The sequence below is a fragment of the Seriola aureovittata genome, chromosome 23 (assembly GCF_021018895.1).
Source record: "Seriola aureovittata isolate HTS-2021-v1 ecotype China chromosome 23, ASM2101889v1, whole genome shotgun sequence".
Lineage (NCBI taxonomy): Eukaryota > Metazoa > Chordata > Actinopteri > Carangiformes > Carangidae > Seriola > Seriola aureovittata.
The window spans coordinates 10,188,492-10,215,082 of record NC_079386.1 but is presented as its reverse complement, the minus strand read 5'-3'; the positions used below and the strand labels follow the sequence as shown (position 1 = coordinate 10,215,082).

General features: G+C 40.3%; 1 protein-coding gene across 4 annotated transcripts in view; it reads left to right on the top strand.

Moving 5' to 3' along the window:
- Window positions 1-22,989, top strand: part of LOC130164106 (RNA-binding protein with multiple splicing-like) — a 36,892-nt gene extending 13,903 nt beyond the window's left edge. Inside the window, exons 2-9 of one of the 4 annotated variants that reach the window (XR_008826555.1) lie at window positions 204-281; window positions 1,068-1,106; window positions 3,856-3,918; window positions 7,138-7,288; window positions 9,376-9,503; window positions 12,444-12,507; window positions 19,756-19,875; window positions 20,550-22,989. Coding sequence is in view for 1 of the 4 variants with exons in the window: in XM_056368547.1 (XP_056224522.1) it covers window positions 204-281; window positions 1,068-1,106; window positions 3,856-3,918; window positions 7,138-7,288; window positions 9,376-9,503; window positions 12,444-12,506 (522 nt within the window). In the remaining 3 variants the exon portion in view is untranslated. Of the gene's footprint in view, window positions 1-203; window positions 282-1,067; window positions 1,107-3,855; window positions 3,919-7,137; window positions 7,289-9,375; window positions 9,504-12,443; window positions 12,514-19,755; window positions 19,877-20,549 lie in introns of those variants that run through there. The other 3 variants (XR_008826557.1, XR_008826556.1, XM_056368547.1) reach the window with 3 other exon arrangements.
- The last annotated feature ends 3,602 nt before the right edge of the window (window positions 22,990-26,591 follow it).

Below are 26,591 nucleotides of genomic sequence, written 5' to 3'. Positions count from 1 at the left end.
GTGTGTGTGTGGAGCTGAAATACATCTTTATCAGCAAATAAAACGTCTCTTTTACTGTAAAAGCCAAACCAGGGAACTATTCAACTCATGCTCATTGTCCTTTTCCTCATATCCTCATCCTTTACTGTCAGGTATGCAAGGTAGCTATTTATAACTAGTGGAGGTTAATGAAAAATACATGATCTCTTTCTTGTCTTCCTCAGGTCCGAACGCTATTTGTCAGTGGGCTACCACTGGATATTAAGCCGCGGGAGCTCTATCTCCTGTTCAGACCATTTAAGGTATGTTTGTATGTTTTAAATGGATGGGCTGTAGCTATTCTTAGCAGCTTTCTTTCCAGCCGTCAATGGGACCTCCATTAATGGTGATGAAATAAACGGCAATGGAAACTCTCCCGCGAGGTTCAAGTGTCTGTGTTCCTAAAGCAGAGGTTCAATCACATCTTGATCCACGGGAAGCTTATGTGTGTGCGTGTCTCATGGAAAAATGGCTCGCTGCCTGTGATACAAAAACAAGGCTATTTGCTTCACCTCAGAAACTTCACTTTGTGACAGCACAGAGTCCCTGATTTTAGTTCAGGTGAATGCAAGTGTATGCTGCAAGCTTTTTGGACCAGTGGAATAATAGAATAATGCACTTCAATGGTGCAGAAGCAGCACAGTTAAAGTGAATAATGGGACAATCGCTATGCATCTAATCCCTCACTTAGATAATGCTCATGGTATGTACTCTGAGTAAATGGTTTATATCATGAGTGCTGAAAGCAGTAAATCTCGATTAATCAGGTAAGACATAACAATCCAGTCCATATGGTCTTCATAAGAGCTCCTTGACCCATGAAACAACCTAGCTTAGTCAGTTATGACTCTGCAATGCAAAAATATAAGACTTTTTTTACTGAATGCAAATGTTATAATGCAATACTTTAGCACAGAATAATATGTTTTGCAACATTTTGGCCACTAGAATCCCTAAAATATCTTGTTTTAAACATCAAATTGTAATTTTGTCCTTGTTAACAGACTTTTTTTTTTCCACAGTTCTAACATGTTCTTTCTTTGTTTCAGGGCTATGAAGGCTCCTTGATAAAACTGACTTCTAAACAGGTATGCTACAAGACACACTGAACCCTGTATTTCCATACAAAGAAACTAATGAATGAAGCCATCAGTCACTCTCTCATCATGCTGTTACTGTTTGCATTACGCAATCTCTAGCTCATCAACACCTTTAAGTTTTTTGTCTCTCCTCTGTCCTATTTTTTCTCCTCTTGGTGTTATCGGCTTGTTGACTATGATGGATTAGCGCTATTTGTCAGGAAGTACCTGGAGAAGGGAAAAAAAATAAAAAGGTTATTTGGGAGAGGGAAGGAAAAAAGTGTTGCACCAACTTGCCTTTGGCAGTCAGATAGTATGCTTGTAGTCGCAGACAGTCAACTCCAGTGGGACGTGCCGGGATGGGAAGGGAGACGGAAAAGAATTTTTGAGGTGTCAAAGCGAGCGTTTTGACAAGAGCAGTACTGACGGTTGAGTTTTGCCTCCAGGGGCGCAGGACTGAAAATGAGCTCAGCTGGCAGGTGTCCACATCCAGAGTTAAGCAATTTAGCTTCATGTCAGTGTACTTATTACCACATTACACTGTTTCCCATAAAGACATGACATGCTCATTAGAAGGGTTTAGCGCGATTTAGATTGAATGTGCTAAGTATAATACCTCTAAAACTAAGAACAAAGGGAAGCTTTTTTTCCAGTAGTTAAATTTCGTCAGGACCAGTGAAATCCTATTGTATGGTTCAGGATTATCCCTTTTTCATTTCATTATGGTTGCATGCCATCAAAACCTTTCAAATTAGAACTATTAACTTTACAAGTTTTAATACATTTAGGTCCTCTTTAGTGATGTCAGTAAGGGTTGTTGTAATACTGATAATGTTAATGTATTGTTTATTGTGTTTTTGTCCTGAACCTCATACTGTTGTGTTTAGGACTGCAACTGACAAGTACTTTTATTGATTAATCTGTGAAATATCTTCTCGATAAGTTGATAAATTTTTCCATTACAATGTATGAAACAGAAAAAAGGCAGCAAATCCTCACATGGGAGAAGCAGAAGAAATCACTCAAAGAGCAACTTCTCACCTCGCTGCAGTGATGTACAGGTGTACTCCGGGACCCTGTGACATCACTGTTGGGTGTAGTTTAGTTTCAAAACATTTGCTGATTAATTCAATGTTGATAAAACAATCATTGCAGTTCTAGATGTGACTGAAGCTTTACAGTTCAGTCCAAAAGCTACATTGACCTTCACTTAACTTGCAGCATTGCAGATTTCCTAATCTAGAAAATGTGGTTTGTACAGGTTTTACATGTTTAATGAATAAGTGAGACACTCAGCACCTCTCTGTGCACTTTGGCCCTCTCTTTACAGACCTCATTGCTCCATAGTTTCACAGTTGCAAACTTCTACATGACAAATACCAACTGATGCTTATGTTCAGTCACATTGTGCAAAGTGCTGTGCAACATTCCTCGGGCTTTGTTTTGAGTGACTCTCCTCTCGACTAATGGCAATGACAGTGGTGATGTAAATCAATCGATCTCCCTCTCCCTTCCCGTCCAGAGAACACACAGCCACTACCATATATAGCAAGAGCCAGATCTCAGACCCTTTCTATTTATATTCCTGTTGGCTTCCTCCTCCTGACGTCTTCACTTAGTCCGTGTTTCTTTTTTTTTTTTGTTGAGTTTCTTCTTTTCTTTTCTTCCCCTCCTCCTTCTCCTCCTCCTCCTCTTCTTCACTCGACTTGTTCAAAATTCCCATAACCCTAGACTGCTTTTCCAGATCACACAGTGCGACCTCATGGGAGCAACATGTTTAGAGATTTCGTTTTCCTCTCACACCCCACCTCCTCCCAACATCCCCATCCACACACACACATACATACGCCGCAAAAATGTGTATTCTTTGTTCATGTCTGCAGCAGCGGTTAGAAATCTGACAACCAAACCTGCATCCTTTTTTTTTTTTTTTTTTTTTGCTTTTCCCTCTTGCTCACTCACCTTTACTATTGAGGGCGCCGGCTCTGAAGTCATGCAACCAGAATATAAAACAAGCACCACTGAAGTAGATGTGAGCAACACTATATTGCATGGTTTTCCACTGACAGGCCTGTTCGAGAAGGTCTTAAAAACAATTTCTACCCCCCTCCTCACTTTCTTTCATTTTTACTCTCACCTCTAACCTCTAAATCCTAACTCTCAAGACCCCCCATTTTTCTTCTCCTTTCTCTCTCAATCTCTTCTCCTTTTTCAGCTCCCCCCCCTCTCTGCCTCTCTTAAACTCACTCACACACACTTTCTAGCTCTCACATTGCCCGTATTTGGTCATAGGGGAGCCGAATGATGAACTCTCCTTGTACAAAGTAAGCATCCAGCCTCTTTTTCTCTCCCCCTCTTTCTCTCTGTGTCGCCACAGCTTTATAAACAGGGTGTGAGAGAGAGAGAGAGAGAGAGAGAGAGAGAGAGAGAGAGAGAGAGAGAGAGAGAGAGAGAAGAGAGAGAGAGAGAGAGAGAGAGAGAGGAGAGAGAGAGAGAAGAGAGAGAGAGAGAGAGAGAGAGAGAGAGAGAGAGAGAGAGAGAGAGAGAGAGAGAGAGAGAGAGAGAGAGAGAGAGAGAGAGAGAGAGAGAGAGAGAGAGAGAGAGAGAGAGAGAGGAGGAAGGGGGTGGGTATGATGAGAAATAAAAAAAAATATATAAAAAAGAACAACATGTCTATGTCACTCAGACAGAAATGCAGACTCAGTTTTCTGCCTTAAACCATGTTTCTTTCTTTTGTTCTGTCTTCTTGTCTCCCCAGCCAGTGGGGTTTGTCAGCTTTGACAGTCGATCAGAGGCGGAGGCTGCTAAGAATGCCTTGAACGTAAGTGTCATGCCCTCTCCGTGCTCCTCTCAAGCACCAGCTCAGCGCTAGTATATCTTGTGATGACTTGGAATCGGATCTTTTCTGCCTTCTGTGCAAATGCATTTGATACCAGGGAAATCCAGACATTTCTACATTACATTCACATCCAAAAAAGCCAGGGAAGTTAGTGAAGACAAACATATCACGGCTGCTCTAAATACTGTATGTCTGAACATTTCTGTTTAAGTAAATAAAGCATTTTTCTTAAAGCTTTGCCACGGATCCTGCAAGGTCAGGAGGAAAATGTGCTCTTCTTTCACATATAAATAGAAGATATTGATCTAGGGTTTAATTTTAATCTCACTTATTTCAGAATGGAGCTCAGTAGAAAGCCTTGATGAGGGAGATTCAAATATAAAACAGAGCCCATCCTCACAGGGTTTATTCAGCTCACTTGAAACAAAGTATAGATAGACTGTAATGAACACCAGCTCTCACACAGCTTTATCCCGCCCCCCTTTTTTTTTTTTTTTACTTGTCTAGATGTACACCACCACTTCTATTGCTTCTTAAGTTTTTGTTGATCTCTTTGTCACAGAAAAAGATCAGATTTATCATCCTCCTTAAGTGGGACCTTGACAACGCGAGCAGAATCTGTCAACTTTCAGATGTCGAGATATTGGTACACATCAAACGCGGAGCAGAGAGTTGAAGAAAGGATAGAAATTATCATCTTATTATGAGCCAACAATAGTCAGACTGTTTCCATAGAATTAGTCGGGCTGAGAATTGAACAGTGCTCTTGTTTTTCGGGGGAAAGCAACGTCCCAGGGGTCATATGGAGATAAGCCAGATTTTGCAAACATCTATCTGCATATTGAAATATGGGAAAGACAGAAACTGTAGGAAAAGGGGGATTTGCTTCCTGTTATGGTAGTTCTGTTAAAGTTCCTCTAAACTATGAACAGATACAACCTCTAAGAGAATACTTTATTCTCACTATAGCACACATTACATCAGTTGTCATCATCACCAAAACAATACATGCAGAAGTGCTAAGAAGCTAAAAAAAACAAAAAACAAAAAAAAACACACATTTCAAGGTAAAGATTCAACACAGTTCAAACTGAGATGCGCTCAGGCCTCATTATATCCATGTACCTTATTATACTCCTGCAGCCTCGACTGGCAGAAGCTGTGAGTGCACTGAGCCAAGGCAATCCTAGTTAATTCCCTCTCCTTCATGAGAAGAGTCATCCCTCGCTTGTTTCAGCTCAGCTTTGCCCGAGCCTGCGGGGACGAGCAGAGAAACCCATCCTCACAGCTTCTCACTCTTGTGCTGCAGAGAACTTTACTCTTGACTGCTTTTCTCCTCCATTGATCTGACCTCCGTGTTTTTCTGCTGGTCCTTTGCAAGCAATCAAATGACGTTAATTAGAGGGCGTTTATAGTCGCTGGTGAAATTCTTCCTTGTCTTGCTGCTTCCGAGCAAGCCAAACAAATAGCAGCTTTGTTTTTGGATAAAGAAGAACCTTTGTTTATGTCACATTCCTTTTGTTTCTTCAGGCGAAAGAAGTTTAGAAGAAAAATGATTTGGACTAGTGCACATGTGGAGTTATTTGATGTGGATCTGAGAGAAAAGCAACCTTTACTTGGCTTGTCATGAGCGATGGTATGTCAGAAGGCTTTTAGCATTGGCATCTCAAGAATTCACCCGGATATCTGGCTCACTTTAAGCAGTGATGCTTTCTGTATGTCACGGCGAATGGGGGTTTTGATGTCATGATATTAAATTAGTTACCGAGTTCAGCAGGGAGGACAGCATAGCTCGCCTGCCTGTTGTATAAATGACATCATGCGCTAGCCAGGTTTGTGTCATCAGGTTGTGATTTTCAGTCGTAGGTCATCACATGCACTGAACCAGAATAACACTGTAATCCACAGTGAGTTGTTTACAGCAAGCTTCAAAGTCTAAGCAACTGAAAATGTCCTCTCACCGCCAAGATATTGGCAGTAAATTCTGTCGTGAAATAGTGAACGGTAAAAAGTATACAGAGTGACAATTCCAGACATCAGCCAGGTCCCACTGGACATTTAAACAACACAAAACAAGGCTGAGAATGCCAAAGTGGAAGATGCGCATAATAGCTAACTCCTTAATGGTCTAAATTAGTCTTCGTCATCACTACTTCAGAGCACAAGACCGCAAATCTCGTAATTGCTCTCTGTTATTTATAATGTCTCAGGTATGGTTGCTAACGTATTACTGACTTAATATGTAACATTGTTAAGTCATTTTGTCTAATCTTACTAGACAAAGACTTTTAGCAACCTTCCAGAAAAACAAGGGACATTTAAGAACTATATAAACAGTGTGTCTGAATTTGTCATACTTGGCTGCTGGGATGTGAACAAATATGTTAGTGTTTGTAAGAATTTAGTTAATTCAGATTTAATCAGTATAAAAAACAGTTGAAGTATGCTGAAATCTTAAATACATTACTTTGAATACCCAATGTGAAAGAATGCATTAGCATGGATATCTGCAAAATAACCAAACTTATTTCTTGCCACCAAACATCTGCAACTATGGCTGTTATGAACCTACATATATACAAAGTATATAGCTGAGGTTTTAAGAAATTCAAGAGACCTTCATGAAGCGATGACGTGCCCCAACCACAATGTCCACGACGAAGACTTATATAGAGCTACAAATTGGCAGGGGTGGTTTCAGATGTTAATTTTCTGCAGAGACGTTGTGTTAATTGACTGGTGGTTGGAGCATTTCAAAGGCTCTTCTCAATAGAAATGGAGGTCGAAGCTCATGGGTATCGCAGTATTTAGGGCAATATACCATACCAAACTAAAAAAATAATGATTTCTCTGATATAAAGTTGAAATTGGTAATAACAATAATAATTGGCAAATAACATAAACCTATCATTTTGTAAAATAATTCAGGAATTATCCATATTTCTATGTCGAGGAACATCACTAAAAGCATTACCATTATAAGGTGAGGATGCAGACTTTGATTGTTTAGTGATGACACACACCTTTACCTTAAACAATTTAATAGCATCTCAGAACCAAAATGTGTAATGCGTAATTACCATTTCATTGACCTTTTTGATTAATAAATTCAACTATTGTAACTATTTTATTTTAAGAGCACACAGAAAAGCTTTCTATGAAACAGTATTTGTGCTGACACATCTTTCCATTGTATGTCAGGGGGTCAGGTTTGATCCAGAAATCCCCCAGACCCTGCGGCTGGAGTTTGCCAAAGCCAACACCAAGATGGCCAAGAACAAGCTGGTTGGCACTCCCAACCCCCCTCCCTCCCAGCAGAGCCCTGGGCCACAGTTCATCAGCAGAGACCCTTGTAAGTACTCCGTCTGTACCTGAGCTCGTCTTACTTTTGTTTGTCTGTGTTGCTGTTTCCTTTGGCCATTAGTTGCTCTTGTGACCGGACAGTTGTTTTGTGCTTTAGCTGTAGACATGGATATGGCTTGGAAGTAACTGCTGGTCAACATGTAGTCTTAATGGGCTGTGTTTCATTCACTATTTGATACTTGCTCCATTGTCTGGCAACAGAAACAGAAAAACATGTAAATGAGAAGAGCCATATTGGGAATTCAGCTGTATTAAAATACAGTATACGTGAGCACAGAGTGGGAGAGAAGCAAACACATAAAGGACTGAAAGCAGCTGACACTAGGCAAAATGCAAAAAGATGTGGTCCAGGCATATTCTAGGTTTTGACCTAGTCTTATTTCTTTTAATGGTGTTTGTTGTGTGCTCCTCAGGGAAACATTATCAGCCTGTGCACTCATGTTAATGACATTTCTTTTAGCAATCTGTTAACAAAAATGTTTCTTTGAAATCAGATTCTTTTGGCATGACGGGTTAACTTGATCAGAGCTCTCCCCCTAAATGACACATATCCTCTGTTAGATAAACAGTACATGCTCTAATAATTTGGACTCAAGGCCGTGTATGGAATTTGCTAATGTAGCTCTCTACCCTTTTTTTCCCCATTTTGTTAAATATTTTTCCAAGGGGTTTAGGATTGTGCAATAATCAGTCATTGATAGTTGAACATAGGCCAGCTGTGGTTGTACATTCTTCCTGAATGACCACACTGCTCTTATCTTGGATCTTTTTTTTTTGCCAGAGAAAGGGTGTGTACTTGAGGCCCCAGTGGGAAATGGAAGGAAACAATTAATGAAACCATGACGTAATCACCAGGAGAGAGAAATTGCTGTCATTTTCTGATAAGAGATGTTTAAATCAGTCTTGTTTCTGATCATGCTTTGATAAACAGTTACCAGGATACAGAGAGCATGGGGGAAAACGCTCCTTAAATTACACAGCTATCCGATCTTTCTCCAACGAGTAGCTGTTTTTTTTTTTCTTCTTCTGATTCTGCGTTTTTAAGTGTTCACGCACTCTGTACCACTCTGCACTGTCATCTCTCTCTTCACTCATGCGCTATGCTCTTTTTTTTCACAGTGACTTTACACTCGACTCAGTGAGTAAATCACATCTGAGATGGTTTCCTCTCCTTTTCTCCTGAAATAGCAAAGAAAGAAGAAATATCAGCTATATTGATATAATGAAAGTATAAATAACCGTTCTCTTAGCTGCTGTTTCTATAATGTCTAAGAAGCTTTCCATTCTTGCACAGTACATGTGCAGTGTACAATGATGAAGGTGCCAGATTTACCATTATATTAATTCTCAGTAATTTTTAAAACAGTGGGATATTCATTTCAGACAGAAGCCGGTTTCCAGCCGTGCAACTGCTGCAGCTGTAGCTAACAAGCTAATCAAGCTAAAACTACTACAGGAGGATGCTATAAGACTGATAAGAAAACAGTAAATCAGAAGATTCATTGAAACATGAACTCTTTTTGGCTGCTAAGCTTACATACTTATTCATTCATATTTCAACCTGGACATTTTCATTTAAAAGTTAGAAAAGAAAAGACTTGTTAAGTTACTACTGTAGATAATAAGCTAGCAAATGGACATGCTAACGAATGTAGCTACGTTTGAGCAGTTAAAACTAACTGTTCATCTATCAGTCTGTTCAATACACTTTTGCGTTTTTGTATTTGAAAAAAAAAATCCAAATCCTCCATCCTCCTATAATAATCTCTATTATCGCTATTATTACATTTTATTGAACACTGCTTCAACAGAGTCTAGAGTGTGACAGACTTGCCCTGCCGTGTCACGGTTGCTAAGCTATGATTTTGATGTCAGTTTTTAGAGGAGGGGCTTAGCTAACTCTCAGCTAATATAAAGAAATAAAATGAGAGGAAGCCACTTCAGATAAGTGATACTCGCCTGTAGCGCACCTCCACGACCACCACCACTGTCACCACCTCCACCCTGTCTCTCTAGCCACCCACCCGTCCACTGGCCACTCTCCTCACTCCACTCCTCCTCTTCTTCTTTCCACAGATGAGCTCACAGTGCCTGCTCTATATCCCAGCAGCCCAGACGTGTGGGCGTCATACCCGCTGTACCCGGCGGAGCTGTCGCCGGCCCTCCCACCCGCTTTCACCTACCCCTCCTCGCTCCACGCTCAGGTAACCTGCAAACCCACCCCTTCCTCCCTCACTACCACCATCACCACTGCCCCCCACCCCCCCACCCCGAACCTCCTCCTGAGCCCACTGTACAAACAGCTGCTACCGTCAGCCCTGAAATCATTTGTCTGTTCCATCCACAGATGCACCTCAGAGCACACACCACCCAGTCACATGTCAAATGTCATATGCAAATTTACAAAAGAACTGATTGGCTGCAAAGCATAAATGCAGTCATGGTAAAATCAAATATCTGGTGGTTTTACTTGTATAGTTTGGAAGTCAAATAGATAAATTGGTTTTGGAGGAATTTTTCTCTTATTCTTAAAGACAGATATCTCTACACACATCATGTTGAGTGGTGATTTGAGCTTAATAAAGTGAGAGTTATGGGAAGAATTTGCAGTTCTTTCAAAAGGAACTAAATACATATTTTCCTTTTTCATACATACTTAAACCATTTTTGAACAGACATCTTGAGTTGACAGCTTATATCAGCTTCAAACTACCATTTCTAAAACACTGGTCAGTCATATTCAGCTGTGCACCATGAAAGCAGGAAATGAATCAGGAATTTGATATAATTTAATTTGTTTATTGATAGTGAAATTAGTGACTTTATAAATATTTAATTTCCAGGGTGTAGTCCATTTTTGCAGATGTGTAATGCTGTTTTACCCTTCTCTTGAGAGGAGCTGCTACCTGATCCCATTAACTTCCAGGAATCGAACTAAACTAAACTAATCGCACTGTTCACCAAACCTTTGCCTTTCTTACGTCCCCCACATGCAGTTCATGTGGAGGTGTAAGAAAGATTAGTTAGTTCGACTGACCTCTATGGAAAAATAGATATGAATACTAAGATTCCCTGAAAAAAATACCTATCCTGTAATTTCCAAATGGTGTAGAAGTTGAATTTCAATTTCAACCAATCACTAATTTTTTCACTCTGAGAAAAGAAATAAAACTTCCCTATACCAAAGTATCTTTTTAAGCGTACAGGGACTCCTGCCTTGGTCTTGAAATCCTGCAAACTACAAACATGTAATCAATATAATAATTCAAATTTAAAAAAAAAAAAAAAAAAAAAAGCTAGTTCCTCAACAGAGAAAAAGTAACTAATTGACCTAGCACTTACACATTCGGCAAAGTTAATATTTCAAGATCATGAACGGTTTAAAATTGAAAATTCTGTTCAGGTCTAACATCACATACCACAGCTTACAGTTTTCATGAATCAATAGTAGATTATGTCATGTCGCTTTATTTATCCCAATTACTCATACACACACACACACTTGTGAAAGCTTCAGCACTTTAAAAGGTTTGCATCATCATTTGATCATCACCTACTTCATTAATTAAATCCCCCTTTTTCCACCAACCATGATCCAGTTTATTGAGGTTTTCTAATCTGCACAGCTCCACTGTGAGTTCACATAACAATTCCTTATTGATCCCTTGAAATTCTTCTCATGAAGCCTGTTTGGTACTGACTGACCCTGATAAGATCTCAGTATTAGATGTATACTGTTTCTGAATTTTTGTTTGCATATTGGTTTTCAATCTTGTATTGATGTCTCAGTACTTTGAATTATTTTAAGCTCAGAATGTTACAGTATATGTCTTTTATCTCTGCTAGAGAGTATGCAGAGTATATTTTCCATATATAATGCTGATGCTAAGGTTATCTCAGTACAAAGTCCCCAGTAAAGCTGAAGCTCAGATGATGTCAGAATTTTAAATGAGTGCAAGTTGAATCTGCCTTGCTAGCATTTTTCCACATGCATCGGATATGTGAGCACACACTGACACACACAAAGAAAATCTGGCCTTGTGATTTCAGTAGGCGGTTGTGGTTAATGTTAGCATGTCACTTTCTCTCTTGACCTAGAGTAGATGCTGATGTGAGACATAAAAATGTGTATATAAACAGATCTTACAGCACACACACACAATGCTAAATTATTAAATTTAATTTATGTTAAAATTAGCTCAGCTCTCTGGTTAAGAAGCTGCTGTAGCCCTTTCTAGTGAGAGTACAGTAGTGTTGGTGGTTTGTTAGTAAATGTAATAACTTGGCTGTTTACAAAGTAATAAATCTGGGAAGACCTAGGAGTCATTCTGTTGTGTCATGTGAATTTCATCTGAATACAAAAAGATGATTGTGCAATGTGGAAATTTACAAGGCGTGACAGTAATAGATAACGTTTTATAGTAAAGTTATGAAGATCTGAAACAAACAGGGTGTAAATTGTCTTAGTATAATTCTTGTATTTCAAAGACAATAAAACAATCCAGTGTCAACTATCAGCTAAATGTCAAATTAAAAGTAGAAGTCATTTGTAGTTTTTTGGCATATTCCCTTTTCTTGCCAGTAGCATTCTCATGTTTGTTCATGAAGTAATGAAGTGACAGCCAGAAGGCATTTAGCTTAGCTTATCTTAGCATAAAAGATGAAAAAAGGAGGAAACAGCTAGCATGAGTTCTTTCATCTCTGCAGTGACTCTGCTGCATCTGGCCAAGAAACTGTCCGGCACATAAGCAACATCAAAACCCAAAGTATCAGCTTCACACTTTGGTTTTTGTATGAATTAAACAAATGAGATAAAACATGTTAATTATTTAGGTCCAGAATGTTGACTGGTGGATTTTGTTAACTTTGGAGATAGCCAGGCTAGCTGCTTCCCTCCTGTCAACAACAAAGTGAATAAATGTGTTTCCATTTATGCGCAGTAAATGAGTCCTTGATATTACAGGGTTTAAAAAATGGTCAGAGAAATGCAGAGAGATGCTAACTTTTTAGTCCAGCAATCCATTTGTTAATAGACTGACATTACTGACTCACATTAAAGTTTGTATTTATATAAATTGTATATAGTCATATCATTTGTACGTATGCGCCTGTGTGTTAATGTATGTGTGATTATGTTTGTTTAGATCCGCTGGCTCCCACCTGCAGATGGAACTCCTCAGGGATGGAAGTCCAGGCAGTTCTGCTGAAGTATGTGTGAGTAACAACTTACACAAATGCACACGGACTCTCAGCCCTCTGCCCTGCTATGACAAAGAAGCGTACATTGCGCTGCGCCGTGAAAATACTTTAGTAAATGTTATGACACTTTGTTTAAACAGGCGCAGAGATATTCCCTAAACATCTGTCGGGAATATCACAGGGTGTTACTGGCGTTTGCGTCAAGTGAGCACTCTCTGTTTGCCCTCAACCCTCACATGAAAAACGTGCATCCAGCTGACTGTCGAACTAACCAGCTAATTAATGAGTGCATACTACTCACTAACACAAAACAAATTAGCCTGTTAGATGTAAATGTGGATGTGTTAAACCCAGTTGGTCAATGAAAGCAGTCGCTCCTTGCTCCAACGTTTTGGGACATCATAAGAGATGAAAGGTACGATTTAAAGGGAAACTCCATTATTTTCCCCTACTCAGGTCACAGGGTACAGAAGCTCGACTTTACCCATCGAAGTGATGCTTGATCTCAGGCATCAAAGGCAGTGAGTCAAACAGAATGTACAACGAGCTCCGATGCCGATGTTTTAATAAAACAGACGGGGTAGAGCTCAGCAAATATGACTAAAATGCTAATATAAACTGCTTTGATAGGTAAAGTGATTATAACCAGTGGTGAAAGTTACTCAGTACATATACTCAAGTGCTGAGAGGCTGAAATGTCAGGCAGAGCTGAGAGGAACTGCAGAGCCTTTTGATAATTCTGTGGGTTCGTCAGTACGAGCGACACCTTTCATTATTTCATTATACATACAGTGGTCAATATAAAAAGCTATTTTTAAGCTAAGGGCCTTAATGATCTGAGTACTTCTCTCACCACTGATTGTAATTAATTGTATGATCTTATTGCACTGAAACAAATGAATGGAAGTAGATCAAGGTTTAAAATTATACAGGCTGAGTAGTTTTTGTGCAGGATCAGAAGTTACTGGTGTGCGTGCAGGAAGGACGCGTGATATTTATTGTTCTTGTATGTGAGGGAAAGTTTATTATTTTGCACGCGCTCTAAAAATTGCCATAATAAACACCGAATATTGTTCTATTATAGTCTTGGTACCATACAGAACATATTAGTACATGTTTGTCATTTTGTCAAACCCTGACAGGATGAAATACATTTTTTAATTTAAAAACTGGTTTTGGCATTTCTGCATTATGACAAAGTACACAGTGGAGAATTATAAAAAAAAAAAGATGGGACAGAAAGAGATGGAGGATGTGATGCTCCATAAAGTGGTAAATGTGGAAAATGCACCATGAACTGCTGAGGTACCTGGGTAGCGCTGGAAGGGCCATTTTTATGAATCTTTATTAAAGAACGATTAGCATGGGGCTTTATTTAAAATAAATTACAGACAAATTCATTTCAGTGGAGCTGCAGACAGCACACAAAGCAGCCGGTTTCTAATAAGTGCTTTGATAAGTGCACAAGTCCACCGTAGCCACTCGTGAGCTACGCAGCACATGTGTCTCGCTCTCTGGTTCAGACAAACTGAACGCTGTTGTGCTTGCAGAAAAACAAAACCACAAAGCACAACAAATCCCCTGCTGGTCTGTGTGTCTGTGTTGACTGACTGCGCCCATGTGTGTGTGTCTGCACTCGGCGCCAGTCACACTGTCACCAGCGCCCTCCCTTCGACGTCTCGGGACAGGAAGAAACATGTTCTACAGACCCCTTAGGGAGTCAGTGGGGAGTGGGTGGGTGCTGGTGGAAGCATGGAGGCTAACATTCATCGGGCTGTTGATTGGTGCTAGTCCTCTGCCCTCTCCTTCTAACCCTGCATCATAGCTTACTCGTCTACATCCACACACTTAAACATACTGCATGAGAGAAAAAGCTGTTGGGAGTAATTTGATGTTTTGGGGATTTCATCTCTGTCGGGGGGGGCGCAAAGGAGGAAGGGAGTGGTGAAGGGAGGGGCTTGGAGGAAATAATTACTCCTCTATCAAACCAGGAGGAAGTCATTTGGTCAGTCAGGCTGCCCCAGTGGATATTAGCCCCTCAATGAAACAACAACATCCCAACATCCGGCTCACAGTGGAGGGTGAAGTGAAGTTGAGACATCCAGTAAGAATATTGTGATAATTACAGGCAACTGCAGCAGATATATATATATATACAGTATATATACACACACACACAACACAGGACACACACACACAGAGAATGTAAGTGCATGCCCAAACATAAGGCCTCTCAAAGGCAAATACACACAAACAAAAAAGCTGAGTTCATCCAAACTACACAAACTGTTTTTCTCTCTCATTTCTACAGATATATATTTTTTTAATGCTGATAGTTTCCTCTGAGTCTTCTGCTGCCGGCTCAGTACAATGGAGGTGGAAGGAATTTTGTTTTTGGTCCTCACGGCATTGACAAATTACACATCTTTCCAGAAACTGTGACCTCACTGTGAACACTTTTATAAGGACGTAATTAGTCCCTATGAACACCGTTTCTGGAAAGATGTATTGCAGTCGAATATTTTAAATGCCACAATCAAACAAAATTGACCTACATTGTGTTGGGAGGGATGCAGAAATCTCAGAGCTGTGGGGTTTAAAAACAAATTCATCTAAATCTGTCTTTATGACCATTACTTTATTTATTAACAAGCAACACACATAAACGTGGAAGATATACAAGACACATAAACACACATTTCATAAGAAGAACAAGTAAAAGTTTCACTTTTTCCTGCAAATTTCTACATGTTCTACTTTCCCCACCCACGTGACTCTTATGGGCAGCCAGTGTCTCTGAGACGACACACAGTGCTGTCTGCTTTCTGACAGTCTTTGTTTGTTGTATCCATGATAAATGGAGCAGTATAGTCATTCAGAAGTAGAACAGCTGGGAAACAGTAAATATTCTTAATTAAAATATACATTTTTTTTTGTGCTTATTTAAGTGGACTGGCCCTTTTTTAAGAAAGTTTCATTTCCAGTGTCCAACAACAAGCTCAGTTAATGTAAATTACTTTCAACAAGAGCATGACCTTCAACTCTGCAATGTAATGGTGGACTGAGCGTAATCACTCTATGAAGCATGTCTCCTCATGCTGGCACAGTAAAAGCTAATGGTTCACTGTATCTCCTTTTGAGTTAAAAGAAATGCTGGTCATTCCCTCCAGAAAACGGTCAGCGTTGAGTTAACTTTACTCTGTTTGTCCCCGACATTGTGCAGCTTTGCAAACAAACCTTTCATCTGTACCAAACCTTGTGTTATTTGGCCCCTCTGGACTGGTAAATGGACGCAGTCAAGTTAGAAACGCAATGACTTGATGTCTTGATGTGAGCTGTGTTACTTATTTGTGCAATGCAATCCGTGAAGCAAAGCTCTTGTGAAACACTTTGAAGCAATTTTAGCAGCAAGACAACAAGAATAAACTTGAACTGAGATTACAGAGAGAAGCTGTCTGCGTCGCACTACTATTGTACAATCAGTCTGCTATTGATGTGTCATGTGTGCTGACAAAAAGTCAGCATTTGTGAATTGTTATTCACGCTGAAGGCGGCTGGTGACAGTAAAGCTTCACAGTGGGAATTCAGAGAAGCTTACAGCTCCACAGTCCTGAGAGGCTTGTGGTCGGTCAGTAGTTGTCTTGGCATCTGAAGGACGGGGACCACTAACGGTCAGAGTATGTTGGCTTGCATTAGGAAGTGTCACCGTGGGAGACTTAAATGTGTGTGTGTGAACAGCTGAAAGTGCGGTAGTGTTCAGGGGTCTTTTAGTCATGACTGGTAATGACTTGTCCTAATCACCTGGCATCCTGCCTGTCAAAGGAAGAACCATTTTGAAAACTTAATTAACAGCAGAGCCACTTTGAAACAGGTAGCTGACTTTTTAAAACATTCTGTGTTGTAAGGTTTTGTTATTGCAATACCACTGGGGGGGGGCTTAGGCTAGTCATTCATCTGGATGTTTGTGAAGCTGAATTGTATTTGACATTCATGCTCTGGCACAGAGCTGGGTCCAAAGACAACCTAATAGTGGACATTAATGCCTAGTGAACTGGAGGGAAAGGTAATCCGGATTTTCCATCTGACAAGACATGGTGGGGGAGTGTAGTGTGCGTGCCCCTATCATGCATGCTTGTGTGTGAGCCTGAGAGAGTCGAATATGTGTGTGTGTGTGTGTGTGTGTGTGCAGTCTGGCTGCCTGCCCCGAGGACCTTTTTGGCCAATAGCCCGACAAAACCAATGGTTCCTGTGCAATGTTGGACTAACTCCCACCGGAGAGCTGAGGGCCAGCTGGGGCCCCTTCTAATAAGGAAGTGGGACTTTATTCTCTCACCCCCTACTGATACATAACACACACACACACACACACACACACACACACACACGTGCATACAGTATAGCTACACTGTGGCCTCGTCCCTGCACAGGGTCTTGGGAGCTAGATACATGTCAGCAGCTGCATTCATCACCGCCCAGCACCAGCAGCTATTGCCGGTATGTGAGAAACACAGCCAGGGCCTAAAGGCTTTTCTCCGGATTAAAGGGGCTTCAGACGGGGTTCTTTTTCATGGCCGTGCTGCACAGGTATAGCTCTTAAAGGACCATTCTGAGTTTTAGCTCCTTAACTACGAATCAACTGTACTTTATATTTTCACTAACCATTTTTGAAGGCGGGCTACAGTTTTACATTAGTGGATTTATTCTTCTTATAGCTCCAAGCAGTTATTGGTTTACATTCTGTCCTTATGACATGAGAATCAGTTTGGAGACTCTAAATGCTTGTGCTTTGCAATCCATCACCGTGAGCATCAAGCCTTTTTTTTTTGTCAACTTTGCATTAGTGTTGCATGGTAATGCAGTTTAAAGTGCAGATTGATTTGATTTGTGAAGGTACCTGCACTGCATTACCTTGCAGCAGTAATGTAATTTTGACCATGTCTCTACTGAAACTGCATTTTTAAATTTGATGCCAGTATCTGAGAGTCAGAGAATGACAGTATTTAGAAAAAAACCTTACACAAATCTGCATTTCATTCAAATACTATATATGTTTATATGTTAAATTTAAACTGTATCAATTGCTGTAAACTTCTGCTTAAGGGTGCAACTAACAATTAGTGTCATACTTTCTTGATTAACCAATCAAAATTTGAACACTAACCTAGAGGATTAAGAAAACCAACAAATATTCAAAAAATTGTGCCAACTAATTTTATCTCAGTTGACAAATGACACAATGAATTGTTTCAGCTCTAAATCTGATCACATATTGGCCACTATTCAGTTTTTAAAATGAACCCATTTTTGCACCACTTTCAAAGCTCCCATTTATGAATAAATACATATATTAATATATTAAGGATTTATTAATTTATAAGAAACCTATATAAAATTATCACTACCGAATAAAAAGGATTATCAGATAATATATAACTGATGCAAATGATCTGATATGTCTGGCGATAAGCTAAAATCAGCCGACAGTATCTGCCACACTGATTACGTCGGTCGCGCTCTGACTTTGACAAGAATGAATGCAGGTTTGAAGTTCGCAGTAATGTATTAAACAGCTCAGTGGTCTGCTAATCATACAGAAATGAATGAAAACCAGTGATGCCCTGGAAAAAAAAATACATTGAAATTTCTAAAAGATAAATAATTGATTTGAATAAGTGATTTATAGTAAAGGGTTTAAGAATGAATAGTGGAGAGCTAGTTATGCTCTGTCATTTGTAATAAATTTGAACAATTCCTCTTTTCTCTTCTTGATTTGCAGCGCAGGATCAATGATCACTGATAACACAGGCAGGAACATTAGCTACGTGAAGCCTAGCTGAAATAAAAACAAAAACAGTGCACACATTCATGAGAAACCAAGTCACCTCCCACATTGTCAAACACCACTTGTTTACCTATCTCACATTGTGCGCCGGGGCCGAGTTATTGGATGTAACACATTAAGCCCGCGAATCATTAAACCTTTCCCTAATCCACACAGACATGTTCAATGATCAACCCAATCTTTAACCTTGGTGTCTCAGCCAGAACAAATAGCGTGGTCTGGAAGTATGTGTCGCATCAGCTTAGCCAAGCGGCTGTATAACGCATCGATTCCCTCATCCTTGATTGAACGCGCAACAGGGCATTAGCTAGGCCAGCCGTGCCCCTTCAAAAAACGCACTGCTCTCTGGACGGGGAACAGTTCCCAACTCATCTCCCTCCTTTTCCTGCAACAGTCTGTCTGTCTCTTTCTTTCTCTTAAGGTCATGTTTGGTTTACTAATTGTTTATTGTTCCAAAGAGTTTCTCTCCCTCCTCTGAACCCGAGTTACCACGGTCCTCTAAGAGATGTCTATTTTTGGCGTTATACATCTGGGGGTGGGTGAGGGGGGGGTCGGAGGGTTGACCTTTCTCTTCGGTCCGCTGGGTGGGTGGGAGTTGTGGTAGTGGGGCTGTGGTGGGGAGGGATCATGGGAGATATGGTTGTTAGGCACAAGTTCAACATAAGTATTCAAGACTATTGTCAGCTGACATCCTGTTTGTCACAGCTGGAGTTTGAGGTTGAACGATTTGGTTAAAATGGTCTGTCTTAAAAGTTCACGCCACTAATTTTACATGTCAAAATCAGTTTACAAGTCACACGGAGTGCTACACATCCTGAGAAACCAGTTGTGTAATCTCATGTGTGGCTCTGGAGGCGCCTTGTTGAGTCTGAGAAAATAACATCACTTAAGTAATCTCAGCGTGGGCTTGAAGACTACTCATTTTAACTGAAAGCCTGACTTACTAACTGGTGGTGTGAAGTTGGGAAGGTGTGGGCGTTTACCAGAAAGATGTTGTCTAATGAAGGATTTTATCCAGTTACATTATGGGAAGAGTGGAATCCAACATTTTTGGAGCTTGATATATACTAGAGAGTAAAAGTCAGGATATCTTGGCCTCTGCTGCATTGATTTCGAACACCCACGGATGCACTTTGTCATAACAGTGATGAAGTAGCTTTAAATCATGACATCCCATCTGGTCTGAGTGCAATTTTCAGATACTGAGCTTGAAGTATTGTATTTGAAAAAAGCTGGCAAAACTACCAGAGTACTTACCGTCTTTAACCCTTAAAAATAATCTTGCACTTGTGTAAAGTATATCCACAGTAACCACAGACTACGCCCTGAAATTTACCATAAACCTGAATCAGCAGTCAGGATGCTGTTGCAGCTCGATCACTTGAGGAAAAACCGCGTCTCCTTTGTGTCCTCAGGTTCCTGATGTGTGATGGTGGCCGTGGCCGGCTGTGACGGGCGTTGCTGATTGCCTCTCATGTCCAATTAGAAACATGGAGGACTGACCTGACCCCAGCACTTGGAGCAGCGTAACGTCGGTGAGTTTATGGCTTGGACTCCACGATCCCAGCAGGTGGGGTTGGGGTTGGTGGGTGGGTGGGTGGGTGGGGGGGGGGGCAAAAGGTGTAAATCTCACCTCAGCGCCAGAGCAACATGCCTCTCCCTCCTGGCACAGAGTCTGATTTGAAAGTGTGGACTTGTAGAAAAAGTTGTGAAAGGCCAGTTTATTTATTTATTTACTTCGTTTTTGGGGGCAGTGGACAGTATCACACTGCCAACGACATCTGCTGGAATGAACATAACCACACAGAGCCACGATGACAGCGTGTCAACTTTCATCTGTGTATGTTTCAGCTTTTGCTCCACAGGAAATGTTTTGAAAACAAACCCAGAGTCGCAGTATTAGATATTTGTGATAAAAGAGTGTGTGGTCTTGGCATCACAAAGGCAAGTGCAAGAAATCGAGGAGAAAACAAGAAACATTTTGTGTATATGTTAGTGTGTGTGTATCTACACTACAATATCTACCTTTGTGTGTGTGTGTGTGGTTTTTATGGGCGTTTGAATGTGTTTGTGTCTTGCAACAGTTCCACATGATCCCCAGTGTTTTCATTAGCGTACAAGGTTCGTGTGCGGTGACCATGACAACCTCACCCCTTGTCTTTGTGTCCCTCTTTCTCTTTCTCTCTCTCTATCTCTCTCTCTCTCTCAGGCAGCAGCAGCCTCATGGGCCTCAGGACATACTAGACCCCAGCCTCCATCACACATCGAGCCCCCCCCCCCTCCTTCTCACCCACCATCCTCAAAGTCCCTCCAACTCTTTTTTATACTGTTACATACTCAAGATTTACTGGCAGTGCTTTGGCTGCACCTCCTCTGACACCTCCATGAAAGGTACCGGGCATGCATGACAAAGGCACACACACCCTTTGTTCACCAGTTGACTGCATCGCCTGTCTGACATTAGCAGGTCTCTTGCTTTGCATTCTGTATATGCAAGTGTAAAAGACAGCCCACCAGAGGAGTGCAAACACATTTTATGCAGCCACTTTGCAAGGCCAGATGTATGGAAGTGTGGCTAAAGCACTGCTGGATAATGTTATTATATTACTATAATTATTACTATTCTGTATATCATTCATATTAATGTTATTATGATTATTAAATACATGTTGAAGCATGACTTTGCAAAAAAAAAGAAAAAAAAACAATGCTGTACATTTTTAGATATTTTAAAGAAATACAAAAAGGTATTTTTGTAATCAAGACAATGTTTGAAATGGTTCTGTTTGATTGATTTATGTTGTGCTAAAGTGTGTGTGGAACTTTCATATGTTTTTTTTAGTTTTTTTTTTTTGCCCTTCCTGTGCCATTACAAAATGGTAAGTCGCCCTGCTATACCAAAGCAGTCCTGTCGGTTTGCTCTTGACTTTTCTACATACCGTGTGGATTTAGGTTTGCTCATGTGTGTGTCTTTGTGTGGGCGTCTTTACCTCATGAAGCAGACATATTAGTCCTTTGTCTGACGCGCTTTGGTTCAACTCAGCAGCCAATGTTAACACTGAGTGTCAAAAACACTCCTGATCCAGCTCATAATTTAGCAGTTTGAGGTAATCAGATGTGTTAAAAAAAAAAAAAAAAAAAAAAAATAGGCATTGACAGGAATAAGCCATTGGTGGTGAAGGTAGAGTGACCCCCCCCAGAGACTGCAATGCATGGCAAACTGAGCCCTGCTATAATTAGGAATTTGCCCCTTCATTGTGTTAGCAGGAGGACAGCAGCACAGTATAGAGAAAAGAAAGACCAAAGGCATTTTTTTTTTTACACTGGAGAGCTATCTAGGCTAGTGGAGTTATTCTGTTTTTGACTGCTTTGAAGTCCTCAATCTGATTTCTTATGAAGTATGATATTATTTTCGCTGCATGTCTCTTTTGGTGTCACTCCAAAGAGCCACTCTACATCTGAAAGGATATTCACTTAAAGCAATTTGTCTCCTTTGTCTATTTTTAGGGAGCCAATGTGATTCAACGTGCTTTTGTAAATTTTGAATTTACATAGTAATGATTGGAGTGGGGAAAAAAACACCCAAATCTTTTGTAATCTTGTGTATTCTTTGGCCTGCAATAACGTCTTTGCTGTATGACATATCATCGAGTGATAATGTGTCTGTGACATTTTGACGCCAAAACTCTCATTCATGTCACATCTGTACAAAGACGAACCTTGATTCTTGTACTTTTCTGATGAGGCTAAGTCACATTTCACAGTGATGTGACAGTGAAAACCTGAAGTAAGAAAACAACAATCTTCCCTGTAATCTTTAGCCCAGGTGTGTACAATCATGTTGGACTGGTTGAATTATATAGTCAGTGTTTGTAATGAATAATAATAATATGCACGCACATCATATCAACTGATTTTTCTGAAGCAGTTTTTGCTTTTACAGACATTTTTTAAGCCAACCGTGGCACCAAATTTATTAGAACAAGTATTTATAAGGTGTGTGTGTGTGCGTGTGTGTGTGTGTGTGTGTGTGTGTTTTTTTATGGGTATTATGTTTTTAAAGTTCATAGAAGATGCCCATCATATAATTCATTGTAAGTATTATTGTAAGTTTAATTGTATATTCATTTGGTAATTTTTCTAGAGCTTCTTTTTGTGTTTGTATCTGACTGATTGAAACATACTGTATGTGATATATGAATACTGTTTTATCTACATAATTCACTGTGAAATCCAGAGAAAAACATGCTCTTTGAACGAATGGATCTTTTTTTGTCTTTTGTCAGCAGTACGGTACAGAAGTCCCATGAAATTAATATTATGGTCCCTCCTTTTGTCAATGAAAAATACTCCTTTCTTGTTTCAGTATACCGTGTGCGTACCTGTGTGTTCTGTGCATGTTCACGGCATGTGTGTGTTCTTTTCTTTTTCTTAATGCATACAGTACTGTTGATATTTATGTACTTTAGCCACTGTAAGGAGAAACTGTATTTCAGTGAATTGCAGAGGTGTGTTTGTTTGAAACCAAAAAAAAAAAAAAAAAAAAAAAAAGGTGATCAAAATGAGAAGTTTTTATGAAAATGTTAAATGAAGACATTTCAGGCCATCTGCCATTAAAGATTGACGTCATCCTTGGTGTCATGATTACATGTTTTTCTTTCTTAATGTTATTGTGCTTGTGTTTCCAGAACCATGCATCAAGTGTATGTATATACTTTTCACATTGAGCACATTTGATGTGTGGAGCACCAAAACTGACAAAAAGCTGTAAAAAAAGATGAGTCAAAAATATACATCATTACATCAATTATTTACTTAATTGGGAGTAAAAGACGTGTAATGTTATCGACATGAGAAAAATGTTGTGAAGATAGAAGTATGGTGTCCAAAAAGTGTAAAAAAACAGCTGAAAACGCAAGTCTCTTTTGTTTTCAGTTAAGCTAACTAGCCTCACACTCCACACGGTTGTATATCTGTGCATGCTCCCCTTGAATGCTCCACTGATATTACACACTGCTTGGACGTTGCCCTGGACATTCAAATGTTGCTTTACAGCGAGTTAAATTGCCCCCACCCCACCAACAAATAAAGGAAAATAAAATAAACATAGTGAAAGTTAATAAATAGGCAACAAAAAAAAGAATTTAATTTTAAAGACTGAATTATCTATCAACAGATTAGAAAAAAGTCTCTTTTTTCTACCAATTGATGGGTACCCTTTGTCAGGTTTGGGGCTCTATATCCAAAGAGAATTAAGACAAGATGTTGACATTTTGACTGCACTTACCCACATAGAAATCTACCTGTGTGAAGGCTCAATTTCCTCTTCCTCTCTCACACTTGTCATTGGATAACACCTCCCCCACAATCCCAGGAGGCCATCAAAACATGATGTGGGTTCCTATAAAGTGGTTTGTGTACCAGGGGAGCTGGAGACCTCTCCCTGCCCTCTATAAGAATAGCCCACCTAACCCAGGGGCTGGCAACTCCTGAGACAGAGGCCACATCCAATTTAGTTTCTCTCTTGCCTGTCTCCAATCTCTTCTGTCTGCTCAGTCACACCAGGTGGCACACACCAGCTTCTCACATGACACACACTCGTCCATGCCTGGGGGGTTTTCACACAGGGTGTCGGAGCTGACTAAAGTGGGGAGTAAAAATGTTGTGCGTGTACGTATGTGTGGGCAAGGGGACGTATTCATCTGGGAGTATGCATGCATGCATACGCCCAACCTGCAACACTCTGTAATGGTGTTACTCCCTTTGACAAGTCCATTAAAGAGGTGTTTCCGTCCCCTTTCACTCATGCTCTTCCAAATGTCCTTGCTGAAGAGTGACTGTATTTTCTGTGCAACCGAACAGTCAAAACTAGATTTAGAATTTTTTTATTCATCCATTACTTGAGCAATTTGGGCCTGTACTGTTTTCATTTCCCTGTCAACTGTGTTGCTTGGCTCACTGCAGTAAAACACTGACCGCTACTCACTGTAATAGGCAGCCATATGTTATCACACACATGATCCACAGTTTTGTCCACGTTCCTTTTAATGCTTTGACTTCTTATTTTACTGGATCAGCGTGCTTACATTTGGCTGAACACAAAGCACAGCTGATCATGACGGGGGTGTCATTAATTCTGCTGGTATCTGATCATATACCAAAGTAGGACAAACTGACATTTTGACCTGATGATGGCGCTGGATGACGAGTCAGGAGAGCACCAGCGTTACTAAAAATTCATCCTGTGGAAGACAAAATTTACCACTTTAATAATAGTGTTGGAGACGTTTCACTTTGAATCACAAATGTGGTTAAAGTGATCACAGCCAATAGGATTTATCCTCTGAGGACTATCGATGGTACAAAATGATGGCAATCCATCCAGTAGCTGTTGAGCTATACTAGACAAGCATGAACAGTGGCATGAGTCCTAAATAATCCCCAACTCTCCAGGCTCAGATACAGTATTCAGCACTGACTAACTGGTGACTCATCATTCAGCAGCCTGCATAGTGTCTGTGAAAGTCTGCACAGTCATTGTCTAAACAGCGATTGGCCAAAAGGGGCTTGTGTCTTCTTGGAAACATTACCCAACCAAAAGCCCTGACACTCCCCACTGCGCTGTTGGTGTCTTTTGTGATTGTTACTCTTTCAGATAAGCTGACTACTTCAGAGTGAGTCAGTGAATTTGATTTCACAGCAGGGGGGTTGCGTGGGGGTGCTGGTGCTGGGGTGTTTTCTTCCTGCGCTGTCCTTTCTGCGCTCCCCCTCGTCCCCACTCTCAGTCTTCTCTCCGTCCACCTCTCAATATTTTTCCTCCTCCTCCTCCTCCTCCTTTTCTCTCATCCGCAGCTTGCACCTCCCTTGGGTGGGCCCCCGCGCCCTCGGTCTCACAGCAATCAAAACACTGAGGGCTAACTCTCCCACTACTTTCCTGTTTCTCAGTGATTTCATGTTTGTACAATCCACTCTTTGATTCCAGATAAATACAGAAAGATATTATTTTAATCATTTGAGTTGAGATCCAATAATCGTGTAGGTGTGTGTGTTTTTCTGAAATAATGGGGTGTGTGTGTGTCATATGATAACTTGACTGAGGATGACATCATAGAATGAGCAAGGCCCTTTCTCTCAGACAATAAAGAGCTCCACAGTGCCACCCAGTGGTCATGAGAAGACATTACAGCACCCACCTACAGTATATGACACCTCCTATACTCATGAAGTATACAGACCCTTTTACTGTGGCAAAAGTAGTAATACCATAATGTATAAGTACATTATAAATACTGCTGGTTTTTGTGTGTAGAAATGATTAAGCTGTATGATAAACTCCATCTGCTGGTGGAAGAAGTACAGAAGAATTAGCAGAAAAGTACTAATTTTGTATTATATTATTGGATCATTATTCTTGGTGTATGAATGTATAAGTGGTACTCACTGGTGTAGTTGGTCTAGGTGGAACTAATTTTAGCAATATTATATACAAAAAATCTTCATATTTAATAAACCTATCATATCTTTTGTGTGTAAAATCTTAGTCTGAAACGTAACTGCTAACTACGTCTATCAGATAAATGCACTGCTCTGGAATGAATCAATGTAGAAATATAAACTAGTATCAAATGGAAATACTCAATTAAAGTACAAGTGCATCCAAGTGACATTTAAAATAAGTACAGTACTTGGTTTAATGTATTGAATTTAAACTGGGTTAAATATGTGGGTTGTACAAAAACCTGCTGCATGGGTGTTATATGCCAAAACATGTTCAGTACCAACTGTGTTATTGGACATTACTACAATCTTAATTAAAGTATTGCTACTTTAAAAATGGAAGGCATGAAAATTACTTTGACTGCTGATACAATCACAAAGAAAAGAGGCCCACAAACCCATTTTATCTTGCACTGAGAGCTCCAGGCGCTCAGTCCTCGAGCCTGGCAGTATCTGAGGGGTCTCAGAGGACTTCACTCCCCACAGTGGGTTGAGGGGCAAACTGGTGTTCAAAGCAGCCCTGCCTCCGCCAGATTAGCCTTGTGCGCGCCAGGCTTATACCTCCGTGAAAGAGGGTGCCACTCAGGGCTCAGAGGGGGGTTGTGATCTATTGGTGCTAGACATCATCCCAGTCTGTCCAGACTTGGATGGGTCTCAGTAGGGATGGTAATACCGTTACTGTTTATTAGTCATCAGTTGTGTTTGGATGCGATGTCGTGGTCTGTTTTAAGTTTTGCAATGGCTTTTGTGAATC